This window comes from Buceros rhinoceros, unplaced genomic scaffold (assembly GCF_000710305.1).
Source record: "Buceros rhinoceros silvestris isolate BGI_N320 unplaced genomic scaffold, ASM71030v1 scaffold10655, whole genome shotgun sequence".
Lineage (NCBI taxonomy): Eukaryota > Metazoa > Chordata > Aves > Bucerotiformes > Bucerotidae > Buceros > Buceros rhinoceros.
This window is the reverse complement of record NW_010412304.1, coordinates 1,099-26,039: the sequence shown is the minus strand read 5'-3', so window position 1 is coordinate 26,039 and position 24,941 is coordinate 1,099. Positions and strand designations below refer to the sequence as shown.

At 36.1% G+C, this 24,941-nt stretch overlaps 1 protein-coding gene across 1 annotated transcript in view; it reads right to left on the bottom strand.

The window, feature by feature from the left end:
• Positions 1-23,974, bottom strand: part of MALRD1 (MAM and LDL receptor class A domain containing 1) — a gene marked incomplete at its 5' end in the record, with an annotated part of 84,107 nt that extends 60,133 nt beyond the window's left edge. The window contains 8 exons of the mRNA XM_010136341.1: positions 2,456-2,868; positions 4,458-4,825; positions 6,034-6,139; positions 6,291-6,443; positions 13,628-13,748; positions 14,787-14,954; positions 20,795-20,904; positions 23,828-23,974. Of these exons, the coding sequence (XP_010134643.1) occupies positions 2,456-2,868; positions 4,458-4,825; positions 6,034-6,139; positions 6,291-6,443; positions 13,628-13,748; positions 14,787-14,954; positions 20,795-20,904; positions 23,828-23,974 (1,586 nt within the window). The remainder of the gene's footprint in view (positions 1-2,455; positions 2,869-4,457; positions 4,826-6,033; positions 6,140-6,290; positions 6,444-13,627; positions 13,749-14,786; positions 14,955-20,794; positions 20,905-23,827) is intronic.
• Between the last annotated feature and the right edge of the window lie 967 nt (positions 23,975-24,941).

Below are 24,941 nucleotides of genomic sequence, written 5' to 3'. Positions count from 1 at the left end.
GCTTCAGCCACAGTTTGATGGCAGCTAGAACAAAGGTGTCCTGAGAAATGTGTGATTCTGAGGTTTAGTGGGAGCTGGTGTGAGCAAAGGAAGTCTTCACGTGTTGTTCCTTTCAAGTTTCTGCCAGAGCATTCAGTTAAGGATCCTACAGTTTCATGTCTATAGAGTTCCAAACTTTCCATAGGGGATCTGGCTTTCCAGATATCCTTAAGGATCTTTCTTTGCTGCTTTGAATTCTTGGCTGAGAACTCCTCCTTTTTCCTAACAGTACACAGGTTTATATGTAGTACAATTGCTTATATGCTTCAGAGTTGACTTCCCATCCTAATAAATAAACTGAAAATGTGAATTTGAGGGATTCATGGTGAATTTTTCTTGGAATGTGGTAAACAAATGAGAGACTTACATGAGGAGGGAAGAGGAAGAAGTAGAAGCTGCTATCTCAGACATATGGTAATCTATCACATTTAGAAGAGAAAAGGCAAAATGAAGGTCTTTGTTACACAGATTTAGGCCACCTTTTGACCTAGAGTCTAACATTTTCTATTCACTAGGAACCTCTGAAAATCCCAAAATAGCTGATGAGATGCTCTGGTTAGAGATGGAGAAGATTAGGAAGACAAGATGTGTAATTTTTGACCAGAAAATTATTTAAATGTTCTATCTTATTTGTAGACTTTAAAGAAAAAAATAACTTCTTTAGTTAATCTAAATGTTTCCTTTGAAGTACAGAAATGATCTACAAGACTTTAAGCATGTGGTGTGAAAACACTGAACCACTAACTTTATAGGGTGTGGGGAACACAACACAGTAAACAGAGAGGCTATAAATTTAATGCTGTTACCCAGCCAGAAGACAGCCCAAAACAAGCCGAGAGTCTGTTCTAGTATACACCACAGTAGAAGTACTTCAGAGGAAAAGTGGTAAGAGTGTGAAAACCTCTGCCCCTACATGTCTTTAGCCTTGGAAGTATCCAAACACTATACATTTAAAAGAAACAATGGAAGGAAGTCAGCACTTGGCAACTTATAAGAAACAGAATAACAACTCATGTTCTTCTTAATTTCAGAATTTTGAAGGGTCTTCGATTGTGACACGTCAAGCTCCATCAATAGAAATGCAATATACAATTACGAACATCAGATCTTGATCTCTTCAGAACAAACTATCATATTACAACTCACACCTCTTCCCCCTCAAAAAGTACTATCAGAAACTAAACTACATCCAAAGAGTGTAAGTTCTTTGCATTTCCTGCACTGAGCTGGGCAAGTACCACAGAAAACCCTACAACATTAACAAATTAAAAATATTTTCAGTTACTAAACTTCCTAACCCTCAGGAGGTCAAATATAGGACATGTGGGTATATAGTTCTTTAGGCAAACTACCATGTTTTCTTATTTAAAAGGAAAAAAAAAGGGGGGGATGGGGGAGTGGAGAAGACCCTGTTAGTATTAAGGTGATACTCCTTTCTTTTTTTTTTTCATAAAAAATTTGTTTTTTTTTAAAAAAAAAAAAAAAAAAAAAGGGGGGGGATGGGGGAGTGGAGAAGACCCTGTTAGTATTAAGGTGATACTCCTTTACATTTCTACAAAGAATCTTGATGAAAAATGAGCCCTCTCCTTCCAGGTGCCTCCATGCAACCTATTAAGGCCTTTTCCTCCAAAGAGAAAAGAACTTCTCTCCACCTAAATATAAATATATTTGGGGAAATAAATGTGGGACAATCTAAAGTAAATATTATATTATATCATATTTAAAAGGAAGGTGTTTCTTTTTGTAATGTGTTTAAGTTAATTTTATGATCATTTAAGTTGGCAGTTAAGTGTATTGTCTCCTTTAATGAGCCTGCAGGTTCATTTAGCTGACCAGAATTAACATAGCACAAATAGTGAAAGGTAAATAACATATACAGTTTTTAAAAGGTGAGAAAATAAACCAAGATTTGCAGCTGTAGCTAACTATAATCATATCTTTCTCCAATTATATTTAATTGCTGACCTAGCCTTGCGCCCAAATATTTTTAACTGATTTTTTTTTTGGCATTATATAATTAAAGATTAACATCTGTGGAGAAGTAAGGCAGAAAAAAGGATATTTTTTTACCAGTCCTTTTTTCATAAATAAATAAAAATTTTTACCAAACTGCTCTATAGCAAATTCAAGTAAGTTTTGTTTCAACAAATGCTTGGAAAACAAAAATAGCATCTACTTTAAATACCACGTTTCTCTTCAAAACATTAAAATCAAGTGTTTTAGAGAGAAAAGTAAATTCATTAAAATATAAATATTTCAGACACATTTTGTAAAAAAAAATAAAACTCTACAGATGTATTTCAAAGTAAATTTGCTCAGACTGTTACAAATAGCTTTGATATTGCACAACCATTTTCATATTTGCAGTGTTTTACGATGTAGCAAATAAACTCTTCACAACACAGAACAATCGTACCTGAAATGGCTTAGAGCTGCTAATGTAGAGTGTCTTTCTGATCCATTTGTTTCCTTGATTTCCAAACTTGTACCACAACAGCCAACCCTTGGTATTACTCAAAGTTCTCTGGAAGACCGACAGCTTGTAAACTTGCTTTCCAAACATATGATAATGAAAGCGGAAAATGCAGTTTCTGTTGCGAGAAGGGTTGAAGACAGGACTAAGCAAAACTGCTTTATCTTCAAATTGGCGTGGCTCAGAGGATTCCAGGTAGAGGTAGTGTCCCCTGGCTGTGCCTGTTGTGTGATCCTTTAACGGGCCTGTATTAAGTGTGGGGGTTGGACCCTGTATTCTGATCCAGTCGAAGTCATCCTCAATGTCCTGCTCCCAATTGCACAGCCCATTTTCAAAGTTACACTGTAGGTCAGGGTCTGAAATGTAAGCAGAACAGACTGTCAAGTGAAAGTAGTATCAAAAAATGATTGTGCTTTACTCTCTTTTTCGCCTTGCAACAATTTCTTTGTAATGTACAGAAAAACACATATCGTCCTCTCCTTGTAAAATTTCCCCTTGGAAGAATAAATACACCTTTGCCTGGCAAAAAAAAAAAAAAATCTTTACTTAATTACCCCCCATTTCAATATATTTCTAGTAAATTGTACATAATTTATTGAATAAACAGGACCGTGAATAAGATTTTATTATTCATATTATTTGATCTATGTATTTTTATAAAGTGTGCAAGGGTCTTCAACTGACATTTAACTGCGTAAAGGAGTTAAAACTGAGGTTAATTAGATGACATAAACTGCAGGATACAGTCTTGATAATAACTGACCTAATATGTTTCTGTATGGCAGAAGTAGTCCTAAAAATGGCTTGTCTTTTGGACCTTCATTAACCTCAATAATAGTAGAGTAATATCTTTATCAAAGCTAAACTCAAAAGAGGCATTTGTAACACTATTGCACTTTGTTATATGATGCTAAGGCAAAACGTAACAATTAGACCAATTGTGTCTCGTGTAAAACACTAAATTGTATATCAGAGGTGGAGAACTTGCATTTCATCTTTGCATCTGCCCTTCATAAATAGTAACTGACATAATAGCCAATTTTTTTTAATTAGGCTGTTATTTTTTATGGTGTTTAAAACTTCGAGTAGTACTTTTTTATTGTGAATCTCAAATGGGTTATAAAGACCATAAATATTTTACAAGTGGGAAAACTGAGATAGGCTGGAAACTATTCACTTGCTTTTAAATTCAGATTGATTTTAAGTCGATGTTCAGCAAGTATCTGTGCAGGCTGGTATTCCTTCAAGTATGTAAGATGTCCCCTTCTTCTCAAACTCATGGTGATTTGCAATAATTTAGTGACCTCAGGATGTGATAAAGCAAATGCTAGTTAACTTTGTTTTATATTAATGTTCTCAGATTCTTAAAATTTAGTGAATACATGCTCTGGGGAGAAAATCATCAACAGCACCCTTCAGCACCACAAGGTGAATGTCAAAAATGCGGATGACTCATAGCTTTCCTCAGCACTTACGAGTTCTTTCTTTGAAAGAGACAGTTATGCCCAGCATGACTAGTATCTTCCAGTACAGGTATTTTAACATTTTCTAGGTAGAAAGAGTACAGATCATAAAAAGAGTCCTCTAAGTCCATATATGACTTCTACTGTACTTCCATCAGTATTATCAAAGACAGTATGTTAACCCAAATCAACGGGCAGACTGAAACTTCTCTTTTAAAATAAACTTGTAATGCATGTGTGTTATTCACAAAACACAAAAGAAGTATGAGTCATTTGGATAAAGGAGATTGAATTCCCCTTACCTTCAGTTAAAATTTTTCAGTCTGTTTGATCGTTAACTATATCAGTTGAATCATCATGGGCTGTGACATTGATAGGTTGTAACAGTACTTTACTGTAACTGCTTTTTTACTCCAGGGATTAATTTGGCAGGGAATAAATTTTGGTTTGATATAAAGTAAGCATTAATGAAAAGTACTTACTACAGTTGTCTTCATCCGATCCATCCCCACAGTTATCAACAAGATCACAGACCAATAGACTGTCAATACATGCTTTTGTGTCTCTGCACCAGAAACGATTAGGACCTTCACAACTTAATGCTGGAGGTGGAAGAGCGCAATTTTCAAAGGTAATGTCATCAATTGCTGCGACTCCATCATAAAAACCCAGACTGATTTTATCAAGTGATAATTGGAAAGGATATGAAAGGCGTCCAAGTTGAATAACTGCCTTCAACCACTGACTTCCCTCGCCGTAATATGTCCTCCAAAGGACAGTAGGCTGTTTCAGCCCATCAACAAGCAACTGCATCTCTGCTGCCCCAACTGACTCCCCATAATTATAATACCTAAAACGAAAGAAAAAAAAAAAAGTTTAAGGTGCAAACAATGAGAATAGAGCACATCATGTATAATAGCCAGTATCTTTTCCTGTCATAGCTCTATGAAATATAGGAAGTCTATAGCGACCAATTTCCAGTTTACCTGTAATTCAATCCACTTTATAATGGGAGGGTAGGCTTTATAATGGTAGGCTGCTGTATTAGTCATGGGCTCATTTCAAGAACTGAAGATTATGAGAGAAGAAGCATACTTCATTAAATCAAAACCCATAACTGAAGAGACACATTTGATTTCATATTAAGCAATGAACACTGCTCACTCACACACATCATGTTTTTTACAAAATTAATTCAATACATAATTGTAAAGTTTCAAGGAGAAAAAACCCACTGAATACAAAAGTACACCTTCTACATTAGTTATTGTTAACATAATGCATTTTGCAGCATTTTTGCAAGATTTCAAAGCATTTCAAATCATAAATACTTAGGTGAGCAATTGCAGAACAAAACTGGGAACAGAACCAGGAACTGAACCAACAACTTGTAATTTCCAAACCTATACTCCAGCTTCAAGTCTTGAGTCTTTGATAAACAGACATTTTCTCTTCCTGTGGCAAATGTATTTGACATTACTGAGAAAAACTGCACTTAAAAATATCAAATTATCGCAGTTTACTTTTTCTGTCCCTCTTTGACAAGACTGCACAAAGACAGGGACAAGACAATAGCTGAAAGGTTTTCTTTTTCTATACATATAATGAAAGGATTAGAAACAATCCTTGCATTAGAGCTTTCACTTGAAGATGATACAATCTAATTTTGTGTACCATAGGTGACTCAAGGAGCTACTAGATTTTTGGATGGTTTCCTGTTCTTGAACAAATTTCCACAACATTTTCAAATTTACTTAACCAAAGTAGAAATGTTAGACAAATAATACCACAGTTATTTTACTGTGTATATGAAGAGACAATCCTTAAAAATAATTTTGCTCAAAGCCTAACAACAAAGTCATCCCATGTTTCAGTTCTGTTCTCCAAGTGCTTCATGAAGCACTCTATGATTAAACAATAAGCGTGATCTGAGTAAAGTGTAAAAAGAAAGAAATACTGCAGAGGAAGCTGTGTCTATTGAAAACTATAGCCTCAATTTCAGTTCAAGAGAAGCAATGTGAGATGATCCACGAATTTTAAATCTAAATTATTTCATACCAAAAGGACAAAGTGCAATTTGATCCAGTCTGCCTGAAATTTGGGCTTCGTAGCCGAGCTAACTGCGAAATGCTGCTGCTGTTTTTCATAATAAACATAAAATGACCTATGAAAATAAAACAGAAAACAAATTTTAGGCTGAAGAAAGAAAGTGATTCTAAAGGTTCTTAAAGCATTCATGGCCTCAAACTTAAAATCTGATTAAAGAGCAGGTATATGTATTCCAATTCTCTGTTTCTAGCCATGGCTTGTCTTACCTTCAGATTTGTTGTGGGTGTGATCCTGTGGAGGCGCTTGCTTCTGAAAAGCAGGTGCAAGAGCACTACTGGAACTTCTTACCCAGTCAAATTCATCTCCATTTGCAGTTTCAATCCAACCACAGCTGTCCCTTTCAAAGTCACATACAGCAGCTGAAATGAAGATATTTTGCTTTATCTCTGTATGTAATATTACTAAATAAGGTTTGTAGTACGAAAAGGAAATAAAATGTTTCTAATACGTCACTGATTTTCTAGAAAGAAGTCTAGGACAGGGTGTAGGTAGGCAGAATACAAGATGGGTACTTGTTTTATAACAGTTGTGTTAAACAGTGGTCCAACAGGAACAACCAAGGCATCATCATAAGCAAGTCTTTCCCTCTAAAGGCAGGGCAGCCAAAGCACTCAAAGTAGGCGAGGAGGCATTGAAAACAGAGCTCACAATCCTCATTACAGGACAAAAAGAGTACACAAAGCAGTAACCAGCCTTCCGCAAGGTCTTTTAGGGAATCAGTGTTGGAGCCGAAATCTAATCCCTTATTTTGTGAAATGCAGCAAGTATACTAATGATAACCAAACCCTTCCTCTAGTTATAATAGGAATTAAATTAAATATCATGCATTATTGAGACACTATGATATTGGTAATCTCTGAAACACAAACTACTGCAGTGAAAAAGGTTAGAAAAACATATTCAGCTGCATTCATCAATGCTTCATTTAAAAGTGTCGTGATATTTTAGAAAATACATATAATAAAAAATAAACAGAAGAAAGCAGTGGAAAGGTGTTATGTATGAATGAATGGAAATTGACAAATATTGATTATGTTAAAATGAAGACACGTCAGGTTTTTCTCTACTGCACTTTAAAAAAAATCTTCATTAAGTCACAAAATAATACCTTTGAGTCCTGTAATTATAATAGGCATAAATGAAAAACATTAATAACATTATTTCCAGATTTTTTAAGAAATAATTTATTAATTACATACATAGAATAAATAAAAAACTTATTCAAAAATGACTGTCAGAATCCTGGCATTATTTTATAATGTCTTATTACAACTTCCATCATTAGAGTATACAAAATGCACATCTCAAAATCAAATGAAATCTCTTGGAGAATAGGGTGACATAAATGTTTATTTATGGAAAATAAGGGAGGTGGGAGTTTTTTTGTTTTTCTTTATGAACTGTGTCACATTAAGTTATACATCATTGGTTAGAAAGAATGAAAAAAATTACTAACAAGGCAAGTAAGTTAGTATTATTTTTGGTTAGGGCTTGCCTAAAAGACAAGATTTTGTGCATAAGAAAAGCACGTAGAAATTCAGAGTTACTAATGTTGTTTAAAAAAAAAAATTATTCCGCAAGTATGGAAGACCAAATAACATTTAAGAGATCAAAGAAAATATGAGTTCACTATACATACGGTGTAGGTGGGTCAGAAATGTCAATGATAAATGTTACCAAAAAAGGAAGACTTTTGATAGAATGTTTTGATAGAATACAATGAAGACAGAAAATATTTGCAAATATTCAACGACCTAGGTATGTCAGAAATGACTGAAAATCCACCGGCAGAACAAAATGATGAGGGAGAATGGAGAGCTATTTCTGAATTGCTTTTTGCTCAACAGAAGAAACTGTTTCATTTTCCCAGGAGCATAGCAACAAAGAATATGACAAACCTTAGACACAGATAGTCGCACCAAAAGAGGCAAATAAACAAGATAAAAAACTGTTAAGTCTGAGGCCAGACTTCTTGCATCAGTAACTTACAGTAGAGACAAAACACAAAGAAAAGCATGGGTGAACACGTTGAGACAAAAAAACCCCTGAAACCTTCAACTGAATTTCAAACCAACTATTTAACACCTAGGAAAGAAACAAGAATAGAACAAGCTGGTGGAGCCTGGGTGAAATGTGCTTGGTTCTTGAGGTTTGCTATCACTTCAATCACCTAATTGTCCCATAACCTCTTTGACTTGCACTTCCATAGTAATATGCATTTTCTCCTAGTACTTTAATTTCTACCATTCTCCTATTTCTTATTTTCTTACATTCTCTCTGTATGCTCTAACCATCAAGTGGCCTTACAGACCTGTCTTCTCCTCATGTGATTTTATTGAATGAATTTATTGCTAGTTTTTCTTAAATTTTTTTTGTCGTCCTTACTATGTTTTGACATTTAACCCACAAAAACTTGTCACCTTTTTTGCTTTTTTCATTTGGTCATTATTATTTGCTTGATGCTTGTTTATTTCTAAGAGTATCCATGCCACATGTATGGGTATATTTTTCTTTGCTGACCCATTTATCTTGTTTTTTTTAACAAGCTCCCTCAATAACCATGAAGGAACCAGAGCGGTAATGTGAGCTTAGCGTTTAAGGGTAGTTGGCTTTATTTATATTTTGAGATATTTGCCTTCACATCTTCAGCAGATTTAGTTTTCTCTGAGCTGACTTGCTAACACAAACCTCCAGAATTCTTTCTGCTCTTGGGTTCTTATGCTAATTGCTTTACCCTTTTCTGTTTTGAGGAGCTTCACTCAAAGGCCTTCACACAAATCAGATGAGCAGCTTCTCTGTAAGCTGAACAAGCCTAACAAGAATTTGAGAAAAAGTCTAGCTGAAAACGGTATTTAAAAACAAATGTTTAAGACATCAGCATTTCTGTAAGACTGCAAGTTCGCCAATCTCTGCATTCCCCCAAGATCTCTCCCTGTCTCTCAGCCTATATACGTTTGTGGAGAATGCACCATTTAAAAAAATCCAGGTGAAGAGATATAATCACCATCTCACCCTTACAGTTGTTTTGGGTTTTTTGCTTAAAAGCTGTTTTAAAAGGCACTAATATACCAATAAATTTTAAACTTTTTTATTTTTAATCAGTAATTTTAAGATAAATTTAGGAACTTGTAGTCAAATGTCATAAAGATATTCTTCAGATCTAAGAAAGAAAAGCAGTTTAACTGAAGTTAACTGGAGTTTAACATGCTTGTCCTAATAAGCTATTTTAACCCCCTTTATAATTCAAACACACTGGAAGTTTTTTACTTCAGCTTTCTTATATTTGTGTTTTCTATCACAGCTACTATTTGCTAATGTCATGACATCTATATTCTCAAAATAAGATTGTACTTTGTAGGTGAGCTGGACTAATTTCTACAGCAGAAAACTGAATATTCATCAATGAAAAAAAAAACCACTGCAAAACTTCATCGGTAATAAGCAATGCTTATAATCTTAAAAAAAAAATTAAAAAAAACCCAAGTCACCATTTGAAGATCTTTGCAAATCCCCCTTAGAGTTCCCCTTCCCTCACTTTCCATCCCCAAATATTATCTGCTACAGTTTTGGGAAAAAAACATCAAAATAAAACTACTTCCACATAAATGTTTAGAGTAGAAAATTGAATGCCAATCTAATTTGCATGCCAATATTGTCGTATATGTAAGATCATAGTTTAAACATAACAATTGCTTAGAAGAAACAGGTATAGTAGTCTCCTCTACAGACGGCTACAGGAAACAAAGCACTCAAAACATTATCTTCTGATAATTTCTGCTGGGAAATCCATTTCAATAGCCGTGAAATTGCAACAGACCTGCTTGATTTCAGTCGTATGGGCTTTTACTAATAGGCAACATAACTTGTATATATCACATAGGTGTATATCTCTTGCAAAATCAGGAAGAGTTTTGCATATAAGACAGGTAACTTATGCAGAGGGAAAAGATTTTGCTGTAAATAAATCTTGTGACTTCACCGCAGCTGCATTTTTACAAGCTAACTGCACTACGTCTCCTAACACTAACTCAGTTGTAGGATTTGGAAAGACTGAGATTTTTACAGGGAGAAAATAAAATTCTATAGGTTCATACACACTAATCAACCCTGCATCTAGCCTACATATTGCCTGAAAAACATAACTGTCCTGTAACATGTAAATGTTATATTTTCATTTTCTAAATAATGATGTGGAAATAACTGCTGTCCCAGGTGTTGCATGCAACTAAATCTATTTAGAATATTTTTAAATAAAGTATTGGTTTGGAAGTGTTATTATTTGGTCAGAGAACAAAATCCCAGTTCCCAAGTTTAAGAACAGTAATGCAAGAGCAATCCAGACTGTCATAACCCAAAAATACATAGGATGAGTAAGCACATTTTGAAGAAAAGTACGAAACACATAAAGTAAATTTAAAAAATGATGGAGCGTAGTAAGAGTTTTAATATGAGTAACACGGGCAGGAAGGGAGTTAAGAAGTATAAACTCTTCTCAGTGGTGCCCAGTGAAATGAGGAGAAGCAATAAGCACTTGATCAAACACTGGAACACGTTGCCCTGAGCAGCTGTGTAGTCTCCACCCTCAGAGGTATTCAGAACCCAACTGGATAAGGTCCTGGCCATCCTGCTCCATTGTTCCCTGCTTTGAGCAGGGGGGTTTAACTGGATTACCTTCAGAGATCTCTTCCAACTTCAACTGTTCTATGGTAATAGCAGCAGTTTTTTCCCCATCATCTTTTCCCTGTCTCTGGCCCACGAGAGGAAACATCGTAGAATCACATTCTGCCTAGTGAACATCTAATAGCACTTTCCATAGGTGCTCTAACTATTTGAGCACTGGTGCTACAGCCAAGAAAAATTGCCAAACTGTAGATGCCAAAACTATAGATAAATTGTATGAATAAAATTAGAAGCTCTCCAGTTTCCTAATAAAAAACTATAAAGTATAAGCATGGATTTTGGTTTGTATTAGCACCTGTGAAGAAGTTTATGCTTTACGATACATAACAGCACAATCAGAAAATACTGTAAGGATCTTTTCTAAAATATTTCTGTTATTTGTGGGAATGCTAGAAACCACTGTGCTCTATTTTAAAAAAATAAAAATGTAGTAAATTTTGCTCTCGGCAACTCCTTTTGAAAACGTGTTATGACTTTTATAGGATAGTTGATAGTTCAATGCAAAACCAAGAGATTAACTTTCAAAGTTGGAAGGTATAACCATGACTCCTTACGCAGAGAAGATGAATGAATCAAAAAGGCTTTTGAAGCTACCTATTAGAGGCCCTGAAAGATTTGCAGGTTCCCTTCTGACTGTAGGGTGGAGAGGGACTCAGAAATGCATCATCTCTCTCTACTTTCCCACACGTTAGTCTCCATGCGGACAAAACCCAGGCACGTAGCCCAGACAGGAGTCAGAGCACATACGAACAGAAAATGTTGACACAGTCTTAATTATACCTGTGAACGTGTCTGTACAGAGATGCTTTACTTACCAGTACATCTGTGGTATCTTCACATCAAAATTAATCATAGGAAAAACACGAATTGAATGTGAGTCTGTGACCATTGCATTTTTCAAGTTTCCTATCTCATTGTTTCTCAGGTCTAATTGCATGACCACCTACCCTTTAAGAAGCATCATCTCACAGAGCGCCACAAAACTTCCAAATTTGTACAAGTGTAATATATTTTCCTCATATTTTTAGCGTATTTTTGTATGTGTGAGAGCATGTGTGCAAAAATGTGAGGACAAGTTCTGTTTTGTTTATTTTACAATGGCTTCCTGAATCAGCTTCCAATGCCTTACAGATTAAGATTTTATTAATTATAACTCTGTATCTGATACATAGCATCAGAAGTGTTATAAAATACCATATCTTAAACTATACTTTCTACTAAATAATGAATCAAAACCCTTTTTTCTGGTTTTAATGCTGAGGAAAGTAGTTGATACAGAAAATAAAAGGGGAAAAATTCAGAAAAGAATAAAAATGAAGCAACTATTTCTCAAGAGAAGTTATTAATTAATTTACCACATTTATGAAGTCATGAAAGCCTGGCAAATAGGACTAACAGACGTAGTCAAAGAAGCCTAACCACCTAGATTTTTTAAATTTCAACTTACGACACTCGGCTTCATCACAGCTATTTAAACAGTCAGACGTAAAATCACAGAACTTGTCAGATGAAATACACTGTCCATCCCCACATGAAAAAAGGCCCGGTGGGCAGTAAAAATATGAAGAATTAACTTCTGCAAATTCTGTTTCACCTTAAAAAACAGAAAAGAAAATATAAGTAAGAACACACATATACATAAAATTCTAAGAAATGTTTTTTTATTGTCTTTGAATATAGTAATGTACTCAGCATAAGCAACTTTGCATCACCTATGCGGTGAGCTAAATTATATCATAACTAAAGAGAAATACAGCTGATGTTAACATCCGATGCTCATAAACTATATATTATTCTAAACAATATTCATATTTTTGTGTGAAAGTTATCAAAACCACCTTAAAGTTACACAGCCAGGCTCCAATTCAGAGGAGAGATGCTGTGTACAAAAGCCAGAAGTGTGATGCTGCAGAACTACTAGCTTGCACCTCAGTCTACACAGTAGAAAACACACTAAATTTCAAAATTAATGGTGAAACAAAAAGCTGAGGACTGCTGGTTTTACTTCAGTAGAATTCTCGAAAGAGAGCAAGTGAGGGGAATGACATGTAACTTTCTTGTTTAACTTAGCTTTTTTTAGATATTCATATTGCTATTCAGAGTTTTTATGAGAGTGCTCCCTTCTAAAAATAATATCCTTGTGACCGTTGGATAAATAAGGAAATTGTAGGGAAAATAATTAAAGCAAATTAATACTTTTTCAAATACCTAGATACCATCAATCAGACTGTATACAGGGATCAGAGAAGCCTTAAAAACACAGCGCTGATATTTTTATTATAGCTTTAAATTTTCCAGTAAAGAAGAAATTCAGATATCTGCTGGTTATAACCCATCAGCATTACCACTGACTGTGTATGTGTCCATGCCATTTTAGAAAAGCAGCCATTAGTAGTCAACAGGACCAAAGAGAACAGTCTGACAGGCTACAATACTTTATATTTCCATCCTTTGGCACTTCACGATTACCTAGTGAGGGTACGCAGACAAGTTTAGTGGGCAGTTACTGTGTGTTAGGTATTTGACAGTAATGATGGGAGAACCCTCTTGGGTGGAATTTGCAGTTCAGTGGAAGATATAACGTGCTTTGATTCTTTGCATCCCAGGGTGAATGTGGGCAGGTACTACATGGGAAGTGCTATCTGGAAATTCTCACCACAGCTCACTTTGCAGAACTAGTGCAAACTGCTTATAGCAGCTAGTGTGCAACACAGGATGAGAGACTCAAAGACAATTGATTACAGCATACGGACTTTTTGCTCAGATTATCCCTTACTTTCTTAAACGTATCTGGAATTGTCAGTTGAATCACTGTTATACTGAAGAGAAATTGGGGAAATGTATTGAAAACCATAGAACTTGCCTTTGCTTTCTTGGCTGACTCTTGGAAGCGATTTATTCACAACTCCACATTCCTTTGTTCTGCTGATGTCATCAACAGCAACAATAGCATTTGCTGTTAGAATAGTAGCTCGCAAAATAATCTGTAAAGACAAATCGATAAGTTAGCTCATTATAGGTGACATGATAGAAAGACATATATATATATTCCTTTACAATTTGCAACATTTGCATAGAAAGTAAAATCCACATACAGCTAACTCTGACTATGAGCCAGCAAGAACTGTGATTGACATTTGATCAAAGTCAGAAATTTACTCCTCAGCCATCAAAGCCATAACTACATTTATTTATGGAAAGTTACGCAACCCATGTGACCTCACTTCAATCTAAACTGGTAAAAGCCATCACTACTTGAATTTAATGTCTTCCTACTGGATCTGTTAAAATTTACACATCTTTTTTAATGAGCTACTTAGGGTTACCTAATATGATGGTTTACAACCCCATTTAATGTGTTCATCTATACCTACGCCTGTAAAAGTCAACAACATGTGGTACAGTAAATGTAAAGATTGCAAGGATGCGTTTGAAAAGGAAATATTCAGGAGATGATAAAAGGAAGTAAATTTCATTTGTAACTTACCAATAATGAGAATTGAGTGTCTTTTCTTTTAGACCATTGTATAGATAAGATAAAATGAAGAGAACAAAACTGGAACTTTGTTTTCCTAAATCCTTATTTTTGAGTTGTTGATTCCCCTAACAGTTCCTTTCTATGTTTTAATAAATTGTGGCAGCCTATGTAAAAATATGATTAAACTTGAAAACTGTGAGTTGTTTCTGTGATCAATGCTGCAAACTGAAGTATCTGCATTTCTCTTGCATTTAGCCAAAATAATTAGGCCCTCCCTAAAATTAGCAGCTTTTGTAGCAAGTTCATTTTTTAAAAGCTACTGCATAAGTGCTACTTGACATTTTATTACGAAAAGCTGATTCTAATGCTGAAACAATGGTGATGCTCTTTAATAGCTACATCTATTGAAAAAGCTGAATGCATTTCTTTATGAGCATTAAAAAATAGAAATTCTTTTTTTCTATTTCATTATAAAAGTAAATTAATTCTAAAGGTCAAATTAGAGTAACTTTCTGAAAGCAATGTAAATGTAATTCCTAATTACCTGAAAAGGTATGTCCTCAGCTGCACTTTCTATAGGTATATTCACTTTTGTCCATTGCATCTCAGGCAATCCTGAAAGGTCACACAATTTTTCCAAACTTCCATCCAATGCAGTTCTCTTAAAGACAGAAAGCTGGGAATCCTGAGATAACCAGTACCAAAATCTGATCTGTTGAAAGAGTTTTAAATGAAGCACTTTAAAAACTAAATCGTCAATCTGCAATTAATTCAATACCATCTCATATATGTAATTATAACGCAGAATGACATGACAAGTCTAAACACAGCCATGGCATAAGAGATATATGAAACTATGGCATGCTGAGGAGCAATACTACGTCAAAAGATGAAGTCATAATTAAAATAAAACTTATTTTTAAAAATTACTTCTAGCCTGTATCTGTCAAGTGATGCAGACTGACAGATACAACCTCTCTTAACTCTTTTTAGCTTAGTGAGGACTTAGAAACTTCTCAAAGATTATTTTTCTTCACAAAGGCTGAATATAGGTGTAGAGGGGACAGTCCCAGCACAAAGTCCAAGTCGCGTAAGACGTACATCATGCAGCTTGATGCTTGCAAGCTCTTTGTCGATAAAATTTGGCCCTAGGCAGAGTGACAATCGGAACTGCATCTATCACTAGATCTATATCTGGCGTTAGGTGTTATCTGAATGTCCTGGAGGAATGTGAAGCGTGGCCGGAGGTCTGGTGGTCTCATTCTTCCATTTTTCCACCCTGGACAAAAATGAGCTGTTACCTCCACCCATGCAGGTGTAAATTGATGGACTTTGTGCCATTAACATCAGCGATAAGCTTGTCTACAGTCGCCCCCACGTGCACGGCTACACCATGATGTAATGTAAAAAATTAGGTATAAATGTTGCCCCAATATCAACCCTAAATTGTGACAGGAGAAGGCTCAGAACCATACTGATGGACAGATTGACAAATTTGCTCCCCCTCTCCACAACCTGCCCCAAGCCCCACCCCCAACCCCCCACCACTGGACACACCCTTTGAGTAAGATTCTCTACCTCAGCCTACGCTGAGTGACACTATTCTCACCGGGTGTACTTTATGTGTATTATAATCACGATTAAACTTGCTTCTTTTGCAATTGTTCGTGAATTAACAGGCTTATTTTACCATGTAGCTGGACTACAACACAGGCTGTAATCTTCTTCAGTATCAGACCTATGTTGTCTCTCTGGTAAATAAGCTGCAGTTTGTTTATCAATGTCAATACCAAAAGAACTTGTAATGTTGCTCTGTAAATAAACTGTCATTATTCATGCTCCTGATTTTTGTTTCTCTTACATATTCGGCCTTATAAGATCAGTTTTATTTCCTCCTTTTTTTTGCAACAATAGGACAGCTTCATAAGTATGTTTATCTCAGAAGTGCAGCACTCTGTACTTCTGTGAAAAAACCTTATGATCTTCTATTTCCATTTAAGATAGTCTATTGATCTCTTGAAACAAGTGGATTGATCAATATGTGGGAAGAAAACACAACTGTAGGTGGATGAGGCTGCAAAAAAATGGGCTTGTCAAGAAGAAAAAAAATCAGAAAACAGAGAAAATCCCAGTTCATTATACCTCTCCTGCAATACAGAGTAAACCTGAAGCATTTAATCTCTTTTTTTTTTAATACTACTCAGACAAAAGTTAAACTGAGAATTGCGGGGAAGAAATAAGATTTTCAAAGACTGGTTTTTTCCTTCCTCCTGGGACCTTTCCTGTTTCATCTCACAGTAAAAAACTAAAATTTCTTCAACTGCAGTCTCTTTACTTTTTAGTGGGCAGTTGCTGTGTGCTACGTATTTGACATAACAAGCATGGGAGAACCCTCTTGGATGCAATTTGCGATTCAGTGGAAGATATAAGGTGCTTTGATTCTTTGCATACAAGGGTGAATGCAAAATCCTTGATAAGACTTGAATCTTCATTAAGATAAAGCAAGAGCTATAAAAATAGCTCTTCCCACCCAGTTCTCTGTCCATATGATCTTACACTGTGAATCTTGGATCATCGTACTACAGAGAAAAATTTTCCTTTTATTTTTTCATGTTATATCAACTTTTAAACAGAGTTAAAGAATACAGACCATTTTGGGCTAATAGCCAAATGAAACCTATGCATTGTATTGAAAGACAAAAAAGAATATAAGAAAATCCACCTGCAGCCTCGGGACAAACACAGATGCACGAGTTAGCCAGCTTTCAGTTAGACATGAGACAATCAAAGGCTTTCATTTGAGCAAGAGAGCTGACACAATAGGCTGTACAGGGCATGGAAAAGCTCTGTATTAAAGATTGTAAGAGGCAAAACAAACTTAAGGTAGTGCTGTAATTTTTACTTCATTTTTTATGAATTAATGCAAATTTTTGATGACTGGTTGGGCTACTGAGAAAAAATAAAAGAAAAATGAAAGCAAACAATTAAACACAAACTTGAGCAAATAGCTTTCCTCCCCCTTTCCCTGGCCATTTTAAGTCAAACACTTAGCCTGTCCCCATCCTAGTCTTAATTTCCCTAATTTTTGCTGCAAGCTACACTCAGTCTGGCACAGTTCCTGTGATGAAGGGACAAATGAAGCAGGAGGTTGGGCATGTAATGGTTTCTTTCTGGTGCCCCATACACATTCCCTTCCCCTGCTCATTGGTTCTTACTCTTCCTCCCCTGCTTCAGCTCAGGGCTTTAAAAGGCCACAGTCCTTCTGGGGTGTCCCCACCCCAGCATGAGACACCCACAGACGCAGCCCTCTTAAAGCCATACCTCCTCAGCATGGACCACCTCATTCTGTGATTACATCTCCAGCTGTGTCCCCAACAATGTCCCTTCTACACCTCTCCTCCTTATCTGTCCCCACAAAATCTTTTTTTTCCCCCTATTTTTTAAGGGAAGTAGTAGTTTAAGAGTAACCAGACTCTGAGAGGAGTCCTTTCTACAATAAATTATCATATAACATCTCTGTTAAAACTGTAAACCCTTAGTTTGCCAGAGAAGTTGAAGAACAGGATTGATGAATTCGAGAACTCCTTACATTCAAATAATTGAGTAATAATCTGAAAATCATCATGCATGCATTCATTACCTTTCACTTCTGGTCCTGAATTTAAACCATAAAATTGGCAAATACATCAAAGATACAACATCTGCTGTGTATAAAGAAAGAGTTTCTTTTTGGTTGTGTTACATAGTACGAGGTAGATCAGTGGTTGGGAAATATTCTTATTACACACACTGTTACTTTTTAATATCTTCTGGCTTCATGACTGGTGAACTTGGTCTCTCAATTTCCCATAATATTCCTTTTTTTCCCCACTCATAAGAATCATGTATTGTATAAAAATAATAAATTAAAATACTTTCATGTATCTTTTTCCCCCAATAGGAAGGTTAAGGTATTCAAAGCAACAGGTGTATAAACGCTTTTCAAAATGAGCTGTTTGAAGAACTATACCCTAAAGGGTCTAGATGTAAGGTTTATGTTTATCAAACAGCTTTTCAGACAAATTTGTGTTTTCACTACATAAGAAATAAAATTGCCCTCCCTCTCTATGTTCTACTTCAAAATTATTACAGTGTCCATTAAAGAGCCATAAACAGAGCTAGGACTAGAAACATGCTTCTACAACTCCAAAACCTTGAGCTAAATGAAAACTTTTTGTGACCGACATCTACAGGAAGACTCAGTGCAGAATCTTTTCTACAGAAAGACTCACCTACAAGGATCTGCAGAAATAAGTTACATCTAAGCTTCAATTAGCCAGTAAGTCACAATACAAAACTGTTTTCTCTCTCTACTCCAATTCTCTTCCTTCCTTTTTTTTTTTTAAATAACAGGAGCCACAGAACTTGTAAAACTATTGATAAACATAGATCTCTTTATATAGATCCTTTTATCCTCTCAGTGGGACATCCATCAGAGGGCAACATCTTACATTTATACACAGGGAGCATAACACACCAATACACATCCTAATGAGCAGCCCTTACTACTTGCATAAAAAAAAAAGTCTGCAGGGAAAATGTGGCAGAAAGCCAGGCTTCCAGTCTTCAAAAACACTTTTTTCAGACATGTATAGTTGGGTAAGAACTTGCCCTAGTTTTTGCTGAATCTGGGAACTTTAAATACATTCAATACGTGTATACTCAAAGTTTAAAAGTTTCTTTTCTGACTTTGAACTGGAGAAATGTATGTTCATCTCCACTGCAATTGTGTTTGTTTTGGATGCAGACCAATCTCCACAATAGACCTAACCAGAATAATTAATTGATTCACATACCAGTTGTTCCTGGTTGTAAGATAAATTAATTTGAACCTGAAAGGTGCTTCTCTACTCAGCATCAAAATCTACAAAAGAGATACGAAATACCTGAATGAATGCACTGTGGGTATAAAGGCTATTGGTATCCCAGGAGTAATGCAACACGCACAGCTACAATGGGGTGCTGAGAGGCTGCCTGTGTTCCCTGTGGTAGTATTCGGCTTGATTTCATTCTGCATCTGTTTCATTTCTAATTCTTTACAACACTAAGAAGCCGTGTGAAGAGTAGAACTGAGAGAGCACATTAAATGACAGCAAGGCACTGTTCTTAAATTATTTAAGAGACTTCTACTCCTCAGTTACAAGTTGCAGTTATTCAGCTGAGATCTGGTAACTCATCGATGTGCATAGTCCAAGTCAGCTACAATCTCAAGTAAACCAGGTTTATTCATTAAAAAAAAAAACACTAAGAAGCCTACGTCATGCTGGAATAAAATTTTGGTATTTGTTGGGCTTTCTAAATACATTTCCTCCACACATTGTTTTCTCACATTTTTGTTTTCGAAGAAAGTTTCCTTAAGTGAAATTATTGTTTTTGTTCTACATTGAGTCTGAAAAATGAAGCAACCAGTCTAAAGTCTGGTTTGTTTTTCTACAGCTTATTTTTGCCACTGAACAGAATAAAATATTTTGGCAAGCTTTCCTTATGTTTTTGTCTTCTCTGTGACTTCTTAAGTAAAAAGACATTATGCAGTAGCAGAAAAATCATAACATTATTACTACACAACTTAGCCTCTTTGAAAGCCTTGAAAATTTATGGAATAGGAAAAAAGTCTCAGAAAAAAGAAAAAGCTTACAAAATTGTAGAACATCTATTCACTTCATTCACTGTTCAAAATGTTTAACAAAAATACAGTTGGGAATGTTTTCTTGTATGTATAATTCTTTAATAACATAATTATATATAATATATTCAGGTTGTTTTAAAAATAAATATTTTGATGCAAATTCCAACATTTCAGTTACAAAACTGTATTTTTATTTTTTCATCTGAAGACTTTTGTAGTTTTTAACCCTCCTGACCCATTTTTTCCAGGTAGCTTTCTAGTTTCTCAAGTCAACCACCATCCTGGCTGATTGCTTTTACATTCCTCTGCAGAGCCACAAGACCTTTGCCAAAAAAAAACCATTTCAAGGTAAACTCTCAGGTATTGCACTGATCAGTTTAAAAAGCATCCTCCTCAAAACATCAATCAAAATTTAGTGCACTTAGCTAATTCTCCCTGATCACACCAGCTTAGTCAATCTATATTGCTACTCAAACCACAGATTTCATGTTACAGGACACTGGATCTGTGAGTCTCTCCTGCTGACAGATGATAGCGTGACTGAGCTTTTGTTCAAAAGGCAGGCTGCTTTGACTGCGAGTTGATACGGCCCCAAGATTGTTGTCCAGCTAGATCTGTCACAGAGTACAAAATCCTGAAGCATAGCCTTAAATCTGAGGGGATGCTTTAGAAAGAATAGTAATCAGATATAAAAAATTTGGCAGCAAAACAGTAAAAAGCCTACTACATCTCCCTCCTCCTACAGAATTAGTCTGTAACTCCTTCCACTGGTATTGAAACAGAGCCGGTTCTTCAGCAGCAACACTTACAGCATGAAGGGTACCATATCTGCCCATCAGGTGAGTGACAGCCTACAAGCATGGGGGCAGTTAATACCAAACTGTTACCTGACAACAGGAAAGCCCAGGGGACGGTTTGACAAGGAAAGGGCTCCCCAGATGAGATGTGGTCCCCTCTGTGTTCATCCCATGTGATCCACTGAAGTAAATGCACGCTCCTGTAAACAAAAATCAAAGAAATAGGAGAAATATATCACGCTCCAATGGCAAATAGCTACCTCAGAAAGGTAAGTGTGCTCTGTGAGGCACATAAAACTGATTTATAACTGTAAACAAATGAAACAGCTTTGCTGTCAGTTCAGTCTCTGGATAACGAGGAGAGTCATGTAACAGGCTGTGACAACCAGTGTCTATGCAGGCAAAGACAAAATAGAATTGCTAAATACTCCTGCCTCTTTGCTCTGCAGTAGAATTAACATGACTGAGTCCAAAGATGAGGAAAGAAGGAGAAGGAAAGAAGGGTGTTTGGTCAGCCATTGCTGAGGCTACCCTGTCATGGTAACAAACCGGAGAAAGTAAATACAGAGCCCTACAAAGGGAGTTCGAATGCTGCTTTTGTGAGGGCTTTACTGTGCAGACCCATGGGATATACTTTTTATCTGCCCTCTTCAGGCAAAAACTTTAAGACCTCCATCCTCTAAACACCACAACTACTTCCCATCACCTTCACATGGTGCCCGTCTGCTCTCCACACAGGCTGGGGAGAGTGAAGAGACTGTACGAGCTGCTACACAGAGCACCCTGGAGATCAAACAGTATAGACTCAGCTGGGATCCCTAAAGGATACATTTTAATTAACTTAAATAACATTTCAAACAGAATTTAAAACAAAAATTAATTTCCTTTAGGGTACAGTATTCAATTTCGGTGCAGCCTGGGCAGTTTTAAGCACGCTAACAATGTTGCAGAGCATGGGAGCCAATGGAATAAGCTTTTGTTTTCTCATGGGGTCCACAGACTTGACATTGTTGTTTGTGCTAGTGGGGATGAAAGCTTAATTAAAGATTTAATCTGAACTCTGGCAAATGAACTGCCTTTGGATTTGAACTACAGCAGATGTGCTTCAGACAAAGGTAGGGAAGGATAAACATCTTCAAGAGGCCTTGAATGCTGTCAGTGCTGCCTTTGCTGAATGCTGAGACTTTTTCATGAAAGTCTGTGCAAAACAACACTAAAGGCTCAGTCTTGCTTGTGCATTGATATTACACATATTGCCTTACATCTTGGAAAATCAGCTATTGTGCTGCCACGGTCATACGCCTTAGTCATTTATTTCCCATGGATATGTAATGAAGGAGAGGGTTAGGTCCAGCCCCACGCGAACAATCTCATCGCTTTAGCAAGGCTGACACAAAAAGGTGACAATTACAACTCGTTGTACAAACAGGGACGCTGCACTCCACAGGGCGAGGGAAGCTCCCCTCATTGGAATGCAAGGGTACTTCAAAGGATCCTCCTAATTTGCAGCTGAGGCTCAATAGTAGCCTTGTTAAGATTTTCATTAATCAAAATTTGCTGCTGCCCTCCCCAGGAGAGAAGAGAGATGAACAACCTGCCATACCACAAGCAATTGTTGCATCCTGACAGACCTTGATTTAATGTTGGCAAAAAGTTGCTCAAATTCTGGAAGCCTAATTCTAATGTTGTGATGTGGCTGTAGCAGGCACAGGGACAGATGGGTACACAAATACCTCAGGAGGACCTTTGCACTAACTTACATGGGGAATGCATCATTACTGGGTTTGAGAGGTAATCTCGAGGCCTGCTTGAGGCTGCAACCTGCAGCAACATATACAAATGTGAACTGAACTTGCAATGATTCAGGTATCAAAGCAGCTTAAGTGTAGCAGCACATAGTCCCATATGTACTAATTTAAAATGCTGCTTCGGTTACAGAGCAGATGTTTCTACCAGCGGCCTTTGTTATGACCACATTACACCTCAGATCTCACCAGAACCTAGAACAACCCCTATGGCATCTCACTCCCCTTCTCTGGAGCTATGAGAGTTTGGAAGTTATAACACAGCAATATTTGCAGACAATGCAGCAATGCAGATCACGTGCCGCTCTACAGAGACAATAAAATGAAATACCAAAGAGCAGTTAAGAAAGTGAATAGCAATTTTGGTGCACTTCATCACTTGAGGTCAAACAGAAAAAACAGGCATGTTATTGTGCAGTTAAGAGTTATTACGTAGCATGCATACACATACTTGCACCCCACTAGGGTCTTCTCAGGTGAATTTTTATCCTGAAATTCCTCTATTTTTGAATGCCCATGGTGGAAAACTTAATATTTCACATTCCTTTGACACAAATATGAGAGAGAAGTGTAGAAGACTGACTGTAAGATAATATACATCATTAAAAAAAATTAACTTAAGGTGGTATTGGACAGTAACCTGGATTTTAAAGTAATCTAATCTCCACTGGAAGCAACCTAGTAGATATATTTTAATAAAATTAAAGTCTAGAATATTTGCCAATACTATTTGACAATGACGGACATGCTAGGCAGTTTTAGTTTTATGCAGTTCACTATAATAACGTTTTCATTTTGGAAAAATACTTTAAATTAGCCCTCTGCTGAAATAAACTATTTTCGGCTGAATGAATTGTATTGCAACTGTGGGGTAAAGGAAGAAAAATTGTTTAAATGCTATTACACTCCATCTATTTTTCCCAGACAAAACTGATTAATTTACCTGCACCCTACTAAAAGCTACAGTGATGTTTTGTCCAAATATTTTCAAGAATGGTCACAGTGTGAATATTTGGTAAAAAGATGCTTACGACACATATGATCAAAACTATGTCAGTTCAAAGGTCAGCATCTCAAAAAACTGAAGACTGCTTCAAGTCTCGTACTTCATTTATTGTCCCAGCACAAAATGAAGGTTACTAAGGCATAGTAATCAAATCACATCTAAGAAAGAGCATCCCCAAAAGACTAGTTTTCTGTAACTTTACATGTTAGACGCATAATATGTAGCATCCATTTCAAATCAGTTTGTATTATCAGTATTATCACTTACAAGTAGAGATACTCATCACAGAAGGAGGAAAATAATAAGCCTCACCACGTCCAGTATTAGTTGTATGATCTCTGCCAGGGAGCCTCCTGTCAAGGGGAGCCTCTTCATCCATTAAGTTCCAGTCAGCATCACCTATGCTTAGTGGCTTCCATCCACAGAGGTCGGTCTTAAAATCACATATAGTGTAATTAGCTGTTGTAAAAAGAACACCAGTAAGAGATCATTAGCTTAAATTTGATGCAACAGTTTCACACCACAACTATGACTATTTTGTATTTGGATGTACAAGGAGTCTTAAAGAAGCACTGGTATGTTTCACTGAAATCCAAATTATTCAGATGAACAATAAGTTTTATAATACAAGTAACAGATCAGACAGGTCCTTCCTGTCTTAAACTCAGACCCATGAAAGAAGCCACATATAAGAGAATAAACTATATTATATTGAAGATGAGACCTGTACATAGACTGCTGACAGATTATGAAAGTAATATTATGTATTTTTAAAACATGAATTCTACTGCAAATTTAATTATGAACGTGTGGGGAAAAAAGTCAAATGTATTTAGTGCTTTAAATGCACTGAAAGTTGAGATAAATTAATATTCCACTTAATTTACTTTTGAAAGTGAGATTTAGGTTTACAAATTATTTAGGTCTCCTGGAAATTTTATTGCAAAGTAAAAGGCCATTTTCTCAGTTGGTATGGATTAGGCCAACTTAAACTGTGTGAAAATCTCACACAGTCTTTCATTTCTTGAGTGCAAGTAACTATTTTGATAAGAAAATGCTATAGTCTGAGAGTTTTCCTTCCTAGTCCAGAACAGCTTCCCAAAAGGACCGCTTAACTCTTTGCGTTACTTACAATAATTTTAAACATTACATTTGAACTGTATTTGGCACTTTCCACACTTTGTGACGTATTTGTTGTATTACATCAGACTCAGACATGATTATACATATTGCTCCCATTTTCAGATTGCGCGAAACCAAGATCAAATGCATCTTTGTTGAAGATGGCAACACAGCTCCATAGTAAAGATCTCGCTGGTAGAAAAAGGTTATCTGAGCAATTAAATTTTAAGGTTAAAAAAAAAAAATCACAAATATCATTACCTCTTATCTGGATTCACTACACACATTAAAATTCAGTGGAGAA